The sequence below is a fragment of the Panicum hallii genome, chromosome 1 (assembly GCF_002211085.1).
Source record: "Panicum hallii strain FIL2 chromosome 1, PHallii_v3.1, whole genome shotgun sequence".
NCBI lineage: Eukaryota > Viridiplantae > Streptophyta > Magnoliopsida > Poales > Poaceae > Panicum > Panicum hallii.
The window spans coordinates 32,628,023-32,640,469 of record NC_038042.1 but is presented as its reverse complement, the minus strand read 5'-3'; the positions used below and the strand labels follow the sequence as shown (position 1 = coordinate 32,640,469).

Here is a 12,447-nt window from a genome sequence, read left to right as displayed (position 1 = left end):
CTTCCATAACGTCGGGTTCTTCGACCCCGATATTATACACGAGAAAACGGTAGAGCAAAAGCCTGAAGAAATAGTCAATGTTATATACAGGGGGTTGCGTAAGAATAGCATGTGTCCCTTCATTCTCTTGCCATACAACCATCAGTGAGTCGTTCTTTGTTAGCCTCTTTTTTTCAATCCCTTCGTATTAATAATACTATTTAATAACTATTTTAATCAACATTAATTGGTTATGCGTATGTATATGCACAGCTTTCATTGGATATTGCTTTGTATTTGGATTGACGAGCACAAGGTCTTGGTGTACGACTCGTTAAGGCAAGATAAATCAAAATACCAAGACCTCATCGAGGTGGTAAATACTGCATGGCGTCGCTACCTCCGCAAACACATAGGCTTGCCCATAGGTGAAATCGAGCCTCTTTGTTGGGTGACTGATTTTCCGGTATGAATATACTCTCGCTACTAATGTCATTCGCAATAAACATCAGAAAAATTCTATATCTTAACCCACATTTGTCCATAGTGTTGGAGACAGGAACAAGGAAACAACTTATGTGGATACTACGTATGCGAGTGGATCAACACTTTTGCAAGTGAAAAAGGGCAAATGACAGTGGAGGCATTCAATGTACGTGAGCACAATTACATCTGCTCATCATTTTAATTCAGTATCTTTTATTCTCATGTTTTTATCGAAAAATGTGACAGCATTGGCGGATGAAAGAAGAACTCATTGAAATGGCTCAGATCAGGGCAATTCAAGAAGCTATATGCGGATTCCTGCTCGATGAAGTCACAAATCCTAAGGGCGAATTTTATGGCGATGTCCGTACAAGCATCGCCAAAAAAGATCCGACGACGGGGAAGCTGATAAATTACTATAGTTGATGTTCTTAATAATTTGTAATATCTCAAGTACTTTTAAACTCCTAAGTGTTCCATACATGATGAATATATATATATATAATATTAGTATAATATGCTGTCCTAATATTACTGTGCAATGCAAAAAGTACGATTATGTAGTCGCATACGGTAGAAATACGCATAGCCATACGTATAAAAATGAAAAACAAAAGATAAATAGGAAAAAAGATTTAGTGCCGGCCAGTTATACCAGCCGGCACTAACCTTGCTGCCAGGAGTCGGGCCGGGTCGGGCACGTTAATGCCGGCTGGTATTTCGGACCGGCACTAACACTCGCCCTTTAGTGCCAGTCAATATAGCCGGCATTTAGTACCGGACATTTAGTGCCGGTCTCAGGGACCGGCACTAAAGCTTCCTGTGACCGGCACTGATGTGCCTTTCTCCGGCAGTGCGCGGTGGCATGCGGCAGGGGGCAGCGCTGCGGGTTGGCGGCGGTTGGGGAGGCCCCTTTGGCGCGGCTCGCCGGCATGCATCGCCAGCCAGGTGGCCGGCGGCCTCTAGCCTCCGACAAGACTGAGCAGGAGAGAGAGAAGGGGGAGGGAGAGGGAGAGAGAAGGAACTGAGAAAAGGGCTGAATTGAATTCAATTTTACTCGAGTTTTCATGTGGCAGCTCGAAAAAATTTGAATACGAAAGTTGTTTAAACTTTAAAATCCTACAACTTTCATTTCAGGAAAAAGTTCATTTGAGATATAGTTTAAAAGATAATTTAAATTTTCCAAAATCAAGATTTAAAGGACTTGTCATTTCATGTGTAGATTTTTTATTTCTCTCCTAGACTTCAACTAGACATTTGTTGATCATGACAAGATGGAGCTGTCTACTCATTTGCTAGGAATTTTTGGTTTTGATTTGAAAGCTATCAGATGGTACTTTGTAATGCACACATACTCATGCACATGCACACATACATACATATATATAATAAATGCAAATTTTGAGTTTTTCTTGATCATTATGCATGATGAGATGTTCATGTTTATATTTGCTTAGTTTTTAAACACCCATGGTGTTACAAGGCGCCCTTGGCCGTGGAGTTCTTGGCTGCCGGTGCGTTGGGCGAGGGGGAAGGCGGCGCTTTGGCATCGCCGCCGCTCGAAGGCGCTAGCGCAGACGGTATCATAGAGGGCGACCCTCCGGCGCGCGGGCCCGACGACCATGATGATGAGCTTCTCGTTGGCGCGGCAGTTGTCCTCGGTGCCGCTGATGAAGAAGAAGACGCCGGCGCGGTCGAGCGTGAAGGTGGTGCTGCCGTCATCGAACTGCTTGTCGTAGGAGGAGGAGATGCGGGCGTTGTAGTCGGCCGGCTCCATTATCGGTCCAGCCATTGTCGGTAATGCACAGTGCATGATGCAGACCCTTTCCGCACACGCTCCTCCGGTCCTCCCCACTACAAGATGTCCCCGGTATCCAAAAAGAGCCATACACTGCAGACCAACTTAGCCCATATCGCCTAGGGCAGCGGACCATTCAAATTTTCTATGAACAGTGCTAAAAGGTTTCGAGGAATCTTTCACTAAGCGTCGTTAATCGAAATGTAATCGGGCACATATCCCGAAGACGTGTATATCCAACGGCATCTGGCTTGGAGGGTACGTGCCCATGTGCGCACGGAATTCATTCTCCAATTGATTTCCAATTACTACTGTCTAATTCTAACAAGCAAAAATATCCATCGGTGTTATCAATGTGGGGGTGATAGTCCTACTGTGCTCATCTTATCATTGAAGTACACACCAAAAGAAATGGTTTAGTACATAACTAATGGGGGTGTTTGGGATTACCTCCAATCCGCGAAATTCAGTTTCTGTTCAAAATTATGCTGCGAAACACGTCCTGCTCCATAAACTCCGGCTTCATGAAAAAAGTGGATATCGGGGCCAGCTCCTTATATTTTGTGGAGCTCCTTAAGGTGTGCTCCATAAGGCCTACTGTTTAGGACTGCTTCGCTCCACGAATTTCAGCTTCGCTCCTAAATTTTCATGCCAAACACGTCCAGCTCCACAGACTCTGGTTTTGAAAAAAATATGGAGCTAGGGGTCAGCTCTCAGCTCCATGGATTTTGTGGAGTTCCTCAAGGGCTATTCCAAAAATTCTATTTTCACACCTGCTCATGGTGTTCTAAAAGAATTACACACCTTTGCCACTCGTTAAAAAAATGTTTCCCCAAAAAAACCTTCCCCCTAGCTTTCTTCTTCGTGCGGCTCCCTTTCCTGTTCCTTGCCGAGACTTGCATATCTAGGGCGCGGCCGCCGCCCCTTGCTGGTGCCCCGCCGGCTGGAGTTCACACGCAAAATGAGTCACTAGCCCTTCCATGCACCTGCTCCTACGAACAGGCCCACCATCCCTGGCGGTCTTGGCCTCGGCATGCTAGGTCATGCAGACCAAGCGACCGGTCTGGGTATACAGGACTAGGCCGTCATCACACCTGCTAGCCAGGGCACTGGCATGGGTGGCCCCTGCAGCCAGGACATCGCAAGCCAAGGCGCCGGCCTGTAGGGCGCTGGCGAGGGCGCGCTGGACAATTACCCATCCATCCAACATAGGTAAAAGAGACTATGTCCACCATACCCTACAATTATAGGATCCAGAGCTACGTTATCAGCCAAACAGGTCTATCAGCTCCACGTTTTACCCAATGGAGCTGCTCCATGTTGGAATTGGTAGAGCGAAGTGGATCGAGCTGCTCCATGTTGGATTTGGTGGAGCGGAGTGCTCGCAAACAGGCTCTAAGGTAGCACCTAGGTAGAGCTACTCCAAGATGAAGTTGGTGGAGCATAGCTGGATTTCTTGGAGCAGAGTGCTCCCAAGCATCCCCTATTGAGGCTCCCGGAAACAGTCCACTCTGACAAACTAAGTTCCAACTAGCTCCCGTATATAGATTAAACTAACTATTGAGGAATCGATTGGCATATGATAGAAGATTATCAAAGGGCGATTCTTATGATTTTTTGAGAAAAAAGTGCATGTTCTGTTTGATGTTGTTTCCTTAGCATACCCCCTTCCAGCCAGGCCATCTGTATAGCGGTTGGAATCAATCAGAAAGATTAGTGGTGCACCTGGGCTTGTTAGGTTTGCCCCCTCGTTGATGGAACACTGGGACGGAGAGAATCAAATGGCATGTGGTCTTAGCTCATTATTGTGTTGGCGCCTTTGACAAATTTTCTGCAATGCATGAGAGGGCAAGACGTTATCGATGCATTGCATATGTACATGAGCATGTTGAGGGCCTCTTTTCTTTCATTTTTAGCTGTGATACCTTATTCCTATTTCCTGTTCCCTGCCTTTAGAGTGATGTGTATATGAAGACATATGCGCACATGAATAAGATGCATGTGTATACCTGCTAGAGAATATACCTGATGGGGACCACATACAGATGCTAATAAACAACACGATTTCCATCCTAATTCGTCTACTAAAGTGAAACAAGATGAAACTTCATTCTGGTACAAGCGGTCAGATCAATTGAAGATACATATGGTAGATGCAACTCCAATTAGCAGTACCATCGAGATTGCATCGTTTCAGGCATTGACACACTTTTCATGTATTTATTATGCAGAATTTTCATAGCCTTAAAGCTGTTGGTGCCCAATTGCTATTGCTATTTTCTAAACAGTTCCAAGATACAATTCTTATCTTGTTCAGTGTAAGTGAGACAAAATGCTGATCCGATCAAGAGCTGAACCAAGCATGGAATGGAAATGATCAAGTGTGTTCAGAGCGAATTGCATGTATCTTGCTTCCTATGCTTGCATGTTCCCTGCAAGGGGCTGCACAGCTTTGACCAATGGAGGCACATTTGCAGCCGTATGGCACATGGTGGCATGGAAGGGTTGACGTGATGTCTCTCATCTTGTATTATAGCTACAGCATGTGGTTAGTGCTTGGCATATCTTGCAAGTGGGATTGAAACTAGCATATGCTCCTGCATCATGTGGTAGCTTGTATATAGTTTCTAGTGTTGCCCTGCAACTTGGCATTGCGTTGCATTCATTGTACATTCTAATCAACTTGGATTTGTGGCCATAGTAGCTCAGAAAACCAGATCATGCACTTGTATTAAATTTTATTTGTTGGTGCTTGCATGTACTTTTCTTTTGATCTCATTTTTATTTGGCACTTTTCTTAATCTGCTATTAATTAACACAACTGAATCTATATAATGTAAAGTAGCACAGGTTGGCTCCTATATCTATACAAGGTGCTACCAAGCATTAGTATCAGATTAACATAAACTCGTCTGTTATTAGCTAGGATAGAGATGAAACTAGAAAGAACTAAGGAAATCAAGGCAGAGGTGATCATGGGGACGGAGAGCACCCCAGAGAAGGTGAAGCTGCTACTAGGGGTGCTGGTGCTGCAATGCTGCTTGGCAGGGTTCCATGTGGTGACCCGGGCAGCTCTCAACATGGGCATCAGCAAGATAGTCTTCACCGTCTACCGCAACTCCATCGCCTTGGCTCTTCTCGCGCCTTTTGCCTATATGCTCGAGAAGTGAGCTCATGCATATTACTTTATTGTTTCATTATCGTTTATAAAAAGTTCTTAATTTCTGTGTTGTTATGGTCTTCTTGTTATCTTGCATTTGCAGGAAGAATAGACCACCCCTGACCTTCTCTTTGCTGGTCCAGTTCTTCTTTCTTGCCTTCTGTGGGTAAGCTACATGCATATTTGAATCTTCTTGAATCCTTATTTATAATAAGGTTCAGATTTATTTTTTCACATGCTTGTCTCCTCAGAATTACCTGCAACCAGGGATTTTATCTTCTTGGTTTGCACTACCTCTCCCCAACATATGCTTCTGCTATCCAAAATACTGTCCCTGCGATCACCTTTGTGCTTGCTGCTTGCCTAAGGTAATCGAGCAACCACATTGACGGTTCTTGATGTTGGTTTTACATTGTGTTTTATTGAAACATGGATGATTATACATCATTTGGACGTTGTATGTTTTTATGTTAATTTCTTGTGCGGTTAACTAAACAGGCTTGAACAAGTAAATATCAACAAAAGATATGGGATGGCGAAAGTGATCGGCACAGTAGTAAGCATAGGAGGAGCCACCATCATCACCCTCTACAAGGGAATGCCACTGATGAACTTAAAGTTATCTCATATGTTGGGAGGCAGCTTTGCTTCTCCAAATCATGTACTGAATTGGACAGTGGGCTGTCTCTTCCTCCTCGGCAATTGCTTTGCCTGGTCTGGATGGATGGTACTTCAGGTGTATTTTCTAACTCCACCCAGCATATGCTGCAATCTCCTTTTTCTACAAGATTCGTCGATCATAATATTCAAATGAAGTGCACAATGTTATACTAACAGCTTCCTTAATGTTGAGATAGATATATGTTCATAATCTTCTTTTATGTTAAACAGCTTCAGAATCAGTTTATAAAATAATAAAAGTTACCAGAGTTCTCAAAAAAGTGAATAAGTTCAGACTTGCTTAATAAAATTAACTTATCGTTGAACAAATTTTGATTGCAGTGAAATGAGGAAGAGAGAAAAAAAGAAATCCTAATACGGAAATATGGAACAAAACCTGTGGATGGAGAATATTCTTCTCCAGACTATATATGATAAAATAGTTTTTGGTAGCAGAAACATCTTCAGTATGTATTTTTCTAATTAAATATGTTTTATGTAGGCCCCGGTTTTGAAGAGATACCCAGCCAGGTTGTCAGTGCTTGCCCTCACGCTGGTATTTGGGCTGGTCCAACTCTTGGCTATAGCAGCATTCTGTGAGAATGACAGCGAGAAGTGGAAGCTGCACTCCGGAGGAGAGCTCTTCACAATCCTCTACGCTGTAATTTTTGCCACTGTAACCTCCCGCTGTATTTATTTTACCTTCAAATCGTAAGTAACAGTGAAGCAAAGGAATAATGTAACCCACAGAATGCTAACACTCTTGTAGTGTAGTGGTAAGTTTTCTAGTTGAGGAAGATACCAACCAGAGTTCAAATCCTAGTTGGAGCAAAAAAATCCCCTTGCTGGCAACCCAAAAACTAGTGGTAGGGCGGCGGCCAATGGCACTTGTGGTTGGTTTGGGTCCTCTTACCAGAGCAGTTGCAGTGGTCGCTAACCCAATGGGATCTGGTCGGCTCAGGTTATGGTGCAGCTCCGGGGTTCGGGGGTTTTGTCCGTCGGTTTGGTTGAAATTTTTTCTTAGTGCAATGCCATGGGACGGTATTCCCCCCGCTGGTCAAGTTTTTTTAATATAACCCACAGAATATTAGGGAGTAGTTTCAATAAAAGTAGATCGGTCAATAATTCCATAGATTATCACAAAGTGGACATATCTTTTTTCTCTGACAGGGTCTAGTGGCTTCAGGAGTTGCATTATCTCTTCAGATCTGGTGCATTGACAGGGGTGGTGCTCTCTTCACAGCCATCTTCCAGCCAGTACAAACCGTCATGGTGGCTATCATGTCTGCTGTCATTCTTGGAGATGAACTATATACAGGAGGGTGAGGAGAACAACATAACCAATTTTATTAGCATCCCGTACAGCACTAGTGATAACAGTTTGCTTCACAACCCTGACCATTTCATTAGCTGACAAAACTATGTTTCTTGTCTGAAATTTTTCAGGATCATAGGAGCTGTCCTCATAGTTATTGGGCTTTACTTTGTCTTGTGGGGTAAAAACGAGGAGAAGAGAAGCAGTAATAACCAAGGAAATGAATCAGACTTGTCAAGGCATCTCCTTCGCGACGGGTCCTCTCCACAAGCGAAATCAGTGACAAATGAGATTCCATAAGACCAGCAGCTGGCACTACTATTGTAATTACATCATGCTTATATGAAAGGTGCATCTAAAAAGAAATATGAAATATGCAACGTCATGCAAGTCTGTATAGGTACCAGTGTTAGTTAGGAACGTTTGTATTTCTTTGGTTTGGCCTTTTTTTTGTTCCTCAGATTGCAATCAAGGAGTGTATTGTGACAAAAAAAAATTCATCAGTCCATCCTTCTCAATAGGGAGTGATGAGGTTGGTAATGTCAAAGCTTACTGTTCACATGAAAACGAGCCACGCAGGAGCGTACCGTGCAGCACTGCTGCGCGAAAACCAAAACTTCATGTTTTGTCAGGGAGCCCGACCAAAAACTAAAGAACGCTTGCCCGAAAGGGACTCTGTTGACGGCCATTGAATTTTGCCTAGACCGTCAAATTCTCGGCAATAAAAGAGAGCTTCACAATATGTTCTGTGTATATTTTACTAAGCTCCATAAGCCTTGGTGAAGTTGTGACTGCAGGAACACGTGGTAGGAAGGATGGCCAAAATAGGGTCAACCCCAGGCCACGTGGCCTAGCCCCTATTCATCAAGGCCATGCGATTGTTCCATCTTCTTCATTCCTGTAGATTTCATCATCCTCGGCATGGAAGTCGATGTCAAGTCCCCGCTACTATTATGAAGACCGTCCTTGAGCATTGCGAATGCACACATTGATGTGAGAGCTTGAAAACCCTAGCTCAACATCAATGGGCAGAAGGAGAGATTTGTCTTCAAACCGAAGGTTGAACAATGCTCATAAATCAAGACCCAGAACTGCAAAAATTTCGAGAAGGAGCAAACACCTAAGGAGAAACAAGTCGAACCAGCCGTCGACACCCTCATCAATTTTGTGAAAGTATTCATGGCTTGAGATGAGAAAAGAGAAAAGAACAAGGAAGAAGTGAGATGAAGGATCAATCAGAAAAAGCTTTTAGAGCTCTAGTAGAAAGTGATCGAAAATAATAAGACTGTTGGGTATTTTAACGATCACAAATAAATCTATAAGCGTACAGATACCATTATAGCTTTCACCTAGGAGTATTCCAAGGTATCGTATCCACAGAGAAACGTGAGTATATTATCTAAGGTTTAAGTTCATCCAAGGACATCACAGTACAGAAGAGGTGAGGGGTAGAGAAGATTTCTAAGGCTTGAATCTAAGATAAGATAGTGCTATCCTAATTGTTTACTTCGGGCTACTGGCTTCTTCCTAGATAAAACTTGTCTTGCTCCAGTAATATGGTATTATGATATGCTCAAACGGGGAGGGTTACGCTGAGTAAATAGTGCTGTCACCACCTGTTAACTACCTCATCTAACCATGGGTTATACCACAATCAACAGGTAAAGTCTAGTCTAGACACCACATCTACACCGTCCTTTACTAACTCTAGAATTGATCAAGGATATCCGTCTCTATTAGGAGCTTTAGACCAGAGCACCCACTAAACTAGTGAACAATTGATCCCGTAAATAGCTTGGGGACTAGACTAATCTTAACTAAGACACCAAAGCACAAAGGAAATCATGAATACTTACTATGATTGATAAGCATTTGTCGAGCTACAAGCTAGAGGAGAGCGCCAAGGGCCGACGAACCCAGCACCTCCTGGCCTTCCCCTCACTCTCTCCCTATTTTCTAAGCACTACCTAGGCAGCACTAAGCATCTAGAATAAGTCTTGAGCTCACCTACAAGAGTGAAAGCACAAGAGAAGAGTGTGAATGGTGTGTCTTCATTTGGAGCCGCTCGCCACATATTTATAGGCTTGTCTAGGGTGTCTTGGCCCATGAAATAGCTCAATTCACCTGGAACCGACCTTGAGAAGGAAGGAGAAGCTGCCACGTGCAAGAGGTAAGGCTGTAGAGCTTGGGCTAGTTCGGTCGAACCAGTGGTTCGGCCGACCTTGCCAAGCTGCCAACTGACCTCAGTCTTCTCCGAGTGATTGGTAGGTGGGCCCTTCTATCTATGATCAGTTAATTAGCATTGTCCGAAGTCGGTTGCATGCTCTGGTGGGCCCTTTGATTCATGGGCGGCTGAATGACGTGGTCTAATTAGTCGGTGTTTTGTGCCTTGGATTTAAGGGTGTGTTTTCCATCCATTTCTACTCACATTCCTGCATAGCACTATTTTTCAGCGGACATGTGGAATTGATATTATTTTGGATAAATATGCGTGCAATTGAATGTTAGTTCTCCTAGTTTTCTAATCAAATTGACGGTCGAAACATGTCTGTAACGAGCGTCAACAAGTTCCCCCACACTTAGTCCTTTGTTTATCCTCGAGTGAAGGCTAGGACTAAGGCAGACACAACTTCTTCTTTTGATATGACACCTGCATACAGATTATTCCAAGCTTCACCTTTACCTGCGAATCTTGATGTGTCTGCCATAATGGTTTGGGTAGTTGAAGAGTGGAATGGTGTCGACTTTAGTCAACTCCACTTCTCTTTTGTATGACTCGGTGGTTGAGAGATTTTTGAAAAGACCAACCATAGCTTTATTCCTCCATAGGATCTCTCGAGTCATTCAGTGTGTATGTATCCTTACCAAGGCATAGCCTCTTTTCATCCTACTTCTAAAGATAGCTTATGTGGAGCTCATAGTATGAGAGATTTGGAAGAATGCACTTGTTTCACATATATTACAAAATCAAAAATTGGATCCATGGAGATGACAGATCATACGAGTTGATGAAGATTGTGCAAGTGTATGGAAAGTGGATGATGAAAATTTATCCTTTTATGAAACTCTCTCCCCTTTATTTGGAAGACATCAGGACATGGCTATCTCTTCTTCTTCTTTTTTTATCATGCCCTTTTAGCATGTACTTTTTTCTTGTTTTTAATAGTTGTCTCTCTTTTTCTTTAGATACACCATTGAGGAGTACTGGAGAGAGAGATTATTGCATATGGAGTTTTATTCTGTGGATGGATGGAATGGAATAGCTAACTTCCACTGTAGAACTTAAGCTTGTGGAGTGTACATGATCTTGATCAAGAAAGTATGAAAAGTATCCCACTAGGGCCACAACATTTGATGAAGCTCAAAGTGACAACAAGGCACATATGTACAAAATTTCTTTCATGAGGATAGACATATGGCTTTCGTAGGACAAACACAAGGAGTTGTAAAGCTATGGAGAGTTCTCTTTTGATATAAAATTTTCCTAGACATATAAGCAGAGAAAGCAAGGATTCTTTCATCAAACCATATCTTACTTTTCAACAACTTAAACATTCTGGGTTCCCTAGGATATGATTCACAAGTTCCGACTTAGCAAAGAATAAAATATATGCAAGGCAATCAAACTTGAAGTATGTGATCAGGGAGCACCATTGAGTTTAATTTTAGTGATTAACAATGAATTTTATTTAAACTCATGGATCAGGGAGATTTGAGGGGCAGAGGTGCACAAACCATTGCAATGGGGTCTAGGCCTTCTGCGTGCTGGTCTCTCAGTCTTGTGCACATGTCTATGGGTGATCTCGATCATATGTGCGTTAAAACTCCAAGAGATCTCCCCCACACTTGTTCTTGTACCTGACTTTATTCACAACAAAGTGGAAACAAAATAATGGCTCTGCCAGTTTTAAGAACCAAAGAGCCCTAAATTTTATTGGAACACAAATATTATTTGTTTTCATTTTTTTTATTTTCACCATGAGACGTAAACAATGCTGAATTAAGATTGCATCAACATGAGCAAAAGAGGGTGTACTTCCAGTGGACCTTTGAAGAGTGTTATGTACCTCCTTTCTGTGTTGCGTAACATGAATCCAATGCCTTGGCTTACCTGCCCATTTGAACTAAGCTCAACGACTTACCGACTTGGATTTGAAGATTTTCCTACAGGGGTTAGTTCACATATACAACCAATATCCATGAAAGTGTTAACTCTAAGGTTCATCAATCAAACTTGACACCATATCTAGTTTATTTGAAGAAGGCATTTTAACCTAAGCACCATGCTTAATTTAAAAAGCCTAAGAATGCAGGTCGACCATACACTCAAACCAGAGCATATGAGCATAGATAAAGGAAGCATGGAAACATCATCACGCCATATTAAAGGGGGGAGATAAGCATGAGTATATGATTGGTGAACCTCGGGCTACCTCCCGGTAGGGCTTTGTTTAAAGTCAAAAGGAGGACATACTTGAGGGTACTTACCATGGCATTTTGTTGATGGAGAATTCTAAATTGCTGCCAAGGTAACTCTTTTATTTCCTTTTTTCAGTTGGGCGAGATGCAAGAACTAACACCATATCCAAACAAAGATAAGGGAATGGAACTTACTTGGGATCCTTACATATCTCCCCACACTTGGAGTTTGCATTGCTGAGCAACACAACTCAAGTGTGCAGAATTCAAGCTTCCCATCATAATTGTTCCCACAGCAAGAATTACCATGGGGTTATAGTCGGTGTAGCTCTCATGTTCTAGGCATCAGCTGTCCATCGTTCTTTTTAATCTTCACCTAAAATGGTTACTGACCAAAAATACCCGAAGGAGAGTTTGTCGTAGAGACATGATCTTGCTTTTATTCGAAAAGGGAAAATAAATGATCGTCCTGGCTATCTCTCGGCAGTGCTTTGTTTACGGTCACAAGCTCAACCATGGGAACACCCTCTTGCCGCCATCATTGGTGATGTCATTCCCCTCTCACCACCAATTGTTGATGTGTCATGAAGCTTCAGCTGCAAGGTTAGCACCACAGAGCATCCACAAAAT

General features: G+C 42.7%; 1 protein-coding gene across 1 annotated transcript; it reads left to right on the top strand.

Annotated features, from left to right (window-relative positions):
• Positions 1 to 5,179: 5,179 nt before the first annotated feature.
• On the top strand, positions 5,180 to 7,940 carry LOC112874548 (protein WALLS ARE THIN 1-like). Its single transcript, XM_025937928.1, has 7 exons — positions 5,180 to 5,429; positions 5,527 to 5,589; positions 5,675 to 5,791; positions 5,922 to 6,159; positions 6,586 to 6,744; positions 7,254 to 7,405; positions 7,530 to 7,940. The coding sequence occupies exons 1-7, from the start codon at positions 5,197 to 5,199 to the stop codon at positions 7,696 to 7,698; spliced, it is 1,131 nt and encodes a 376-aa protein (XP_025793713.1). The 5' UTR covers positions 5,180 to 5,196; the 3' UTR covers positions 7,699 to 7,940.
• Positions 7,941 to 12,447: the final 4,507 nt, after the last annotated feature.

Bases quoted from the DNA above. Each gene is read 5' to 3' on its own strand.
- LOC112874548 (XM_025937928.1), top strand. From the start codon at position 5,197: ATGAAACTAGAAAGAACTAAGGAAATCAAGGCAGAGGTGATCATGGGG. The intron at 5,590-5,674 runs GTAAGCTACATG...TTGTCTCCTCAG, and splicing joins TTCTTTCTTGCCTTCTGTGG to AATTACCTGCAACCAGGGAT. The intron at 7,406-7,529 runs GTGAGGAGAACA...GAAATTTTTCAG, and splicing joins GATGAACTATATACAGGAGG to GATCATAGGAGCTGTCCTCA.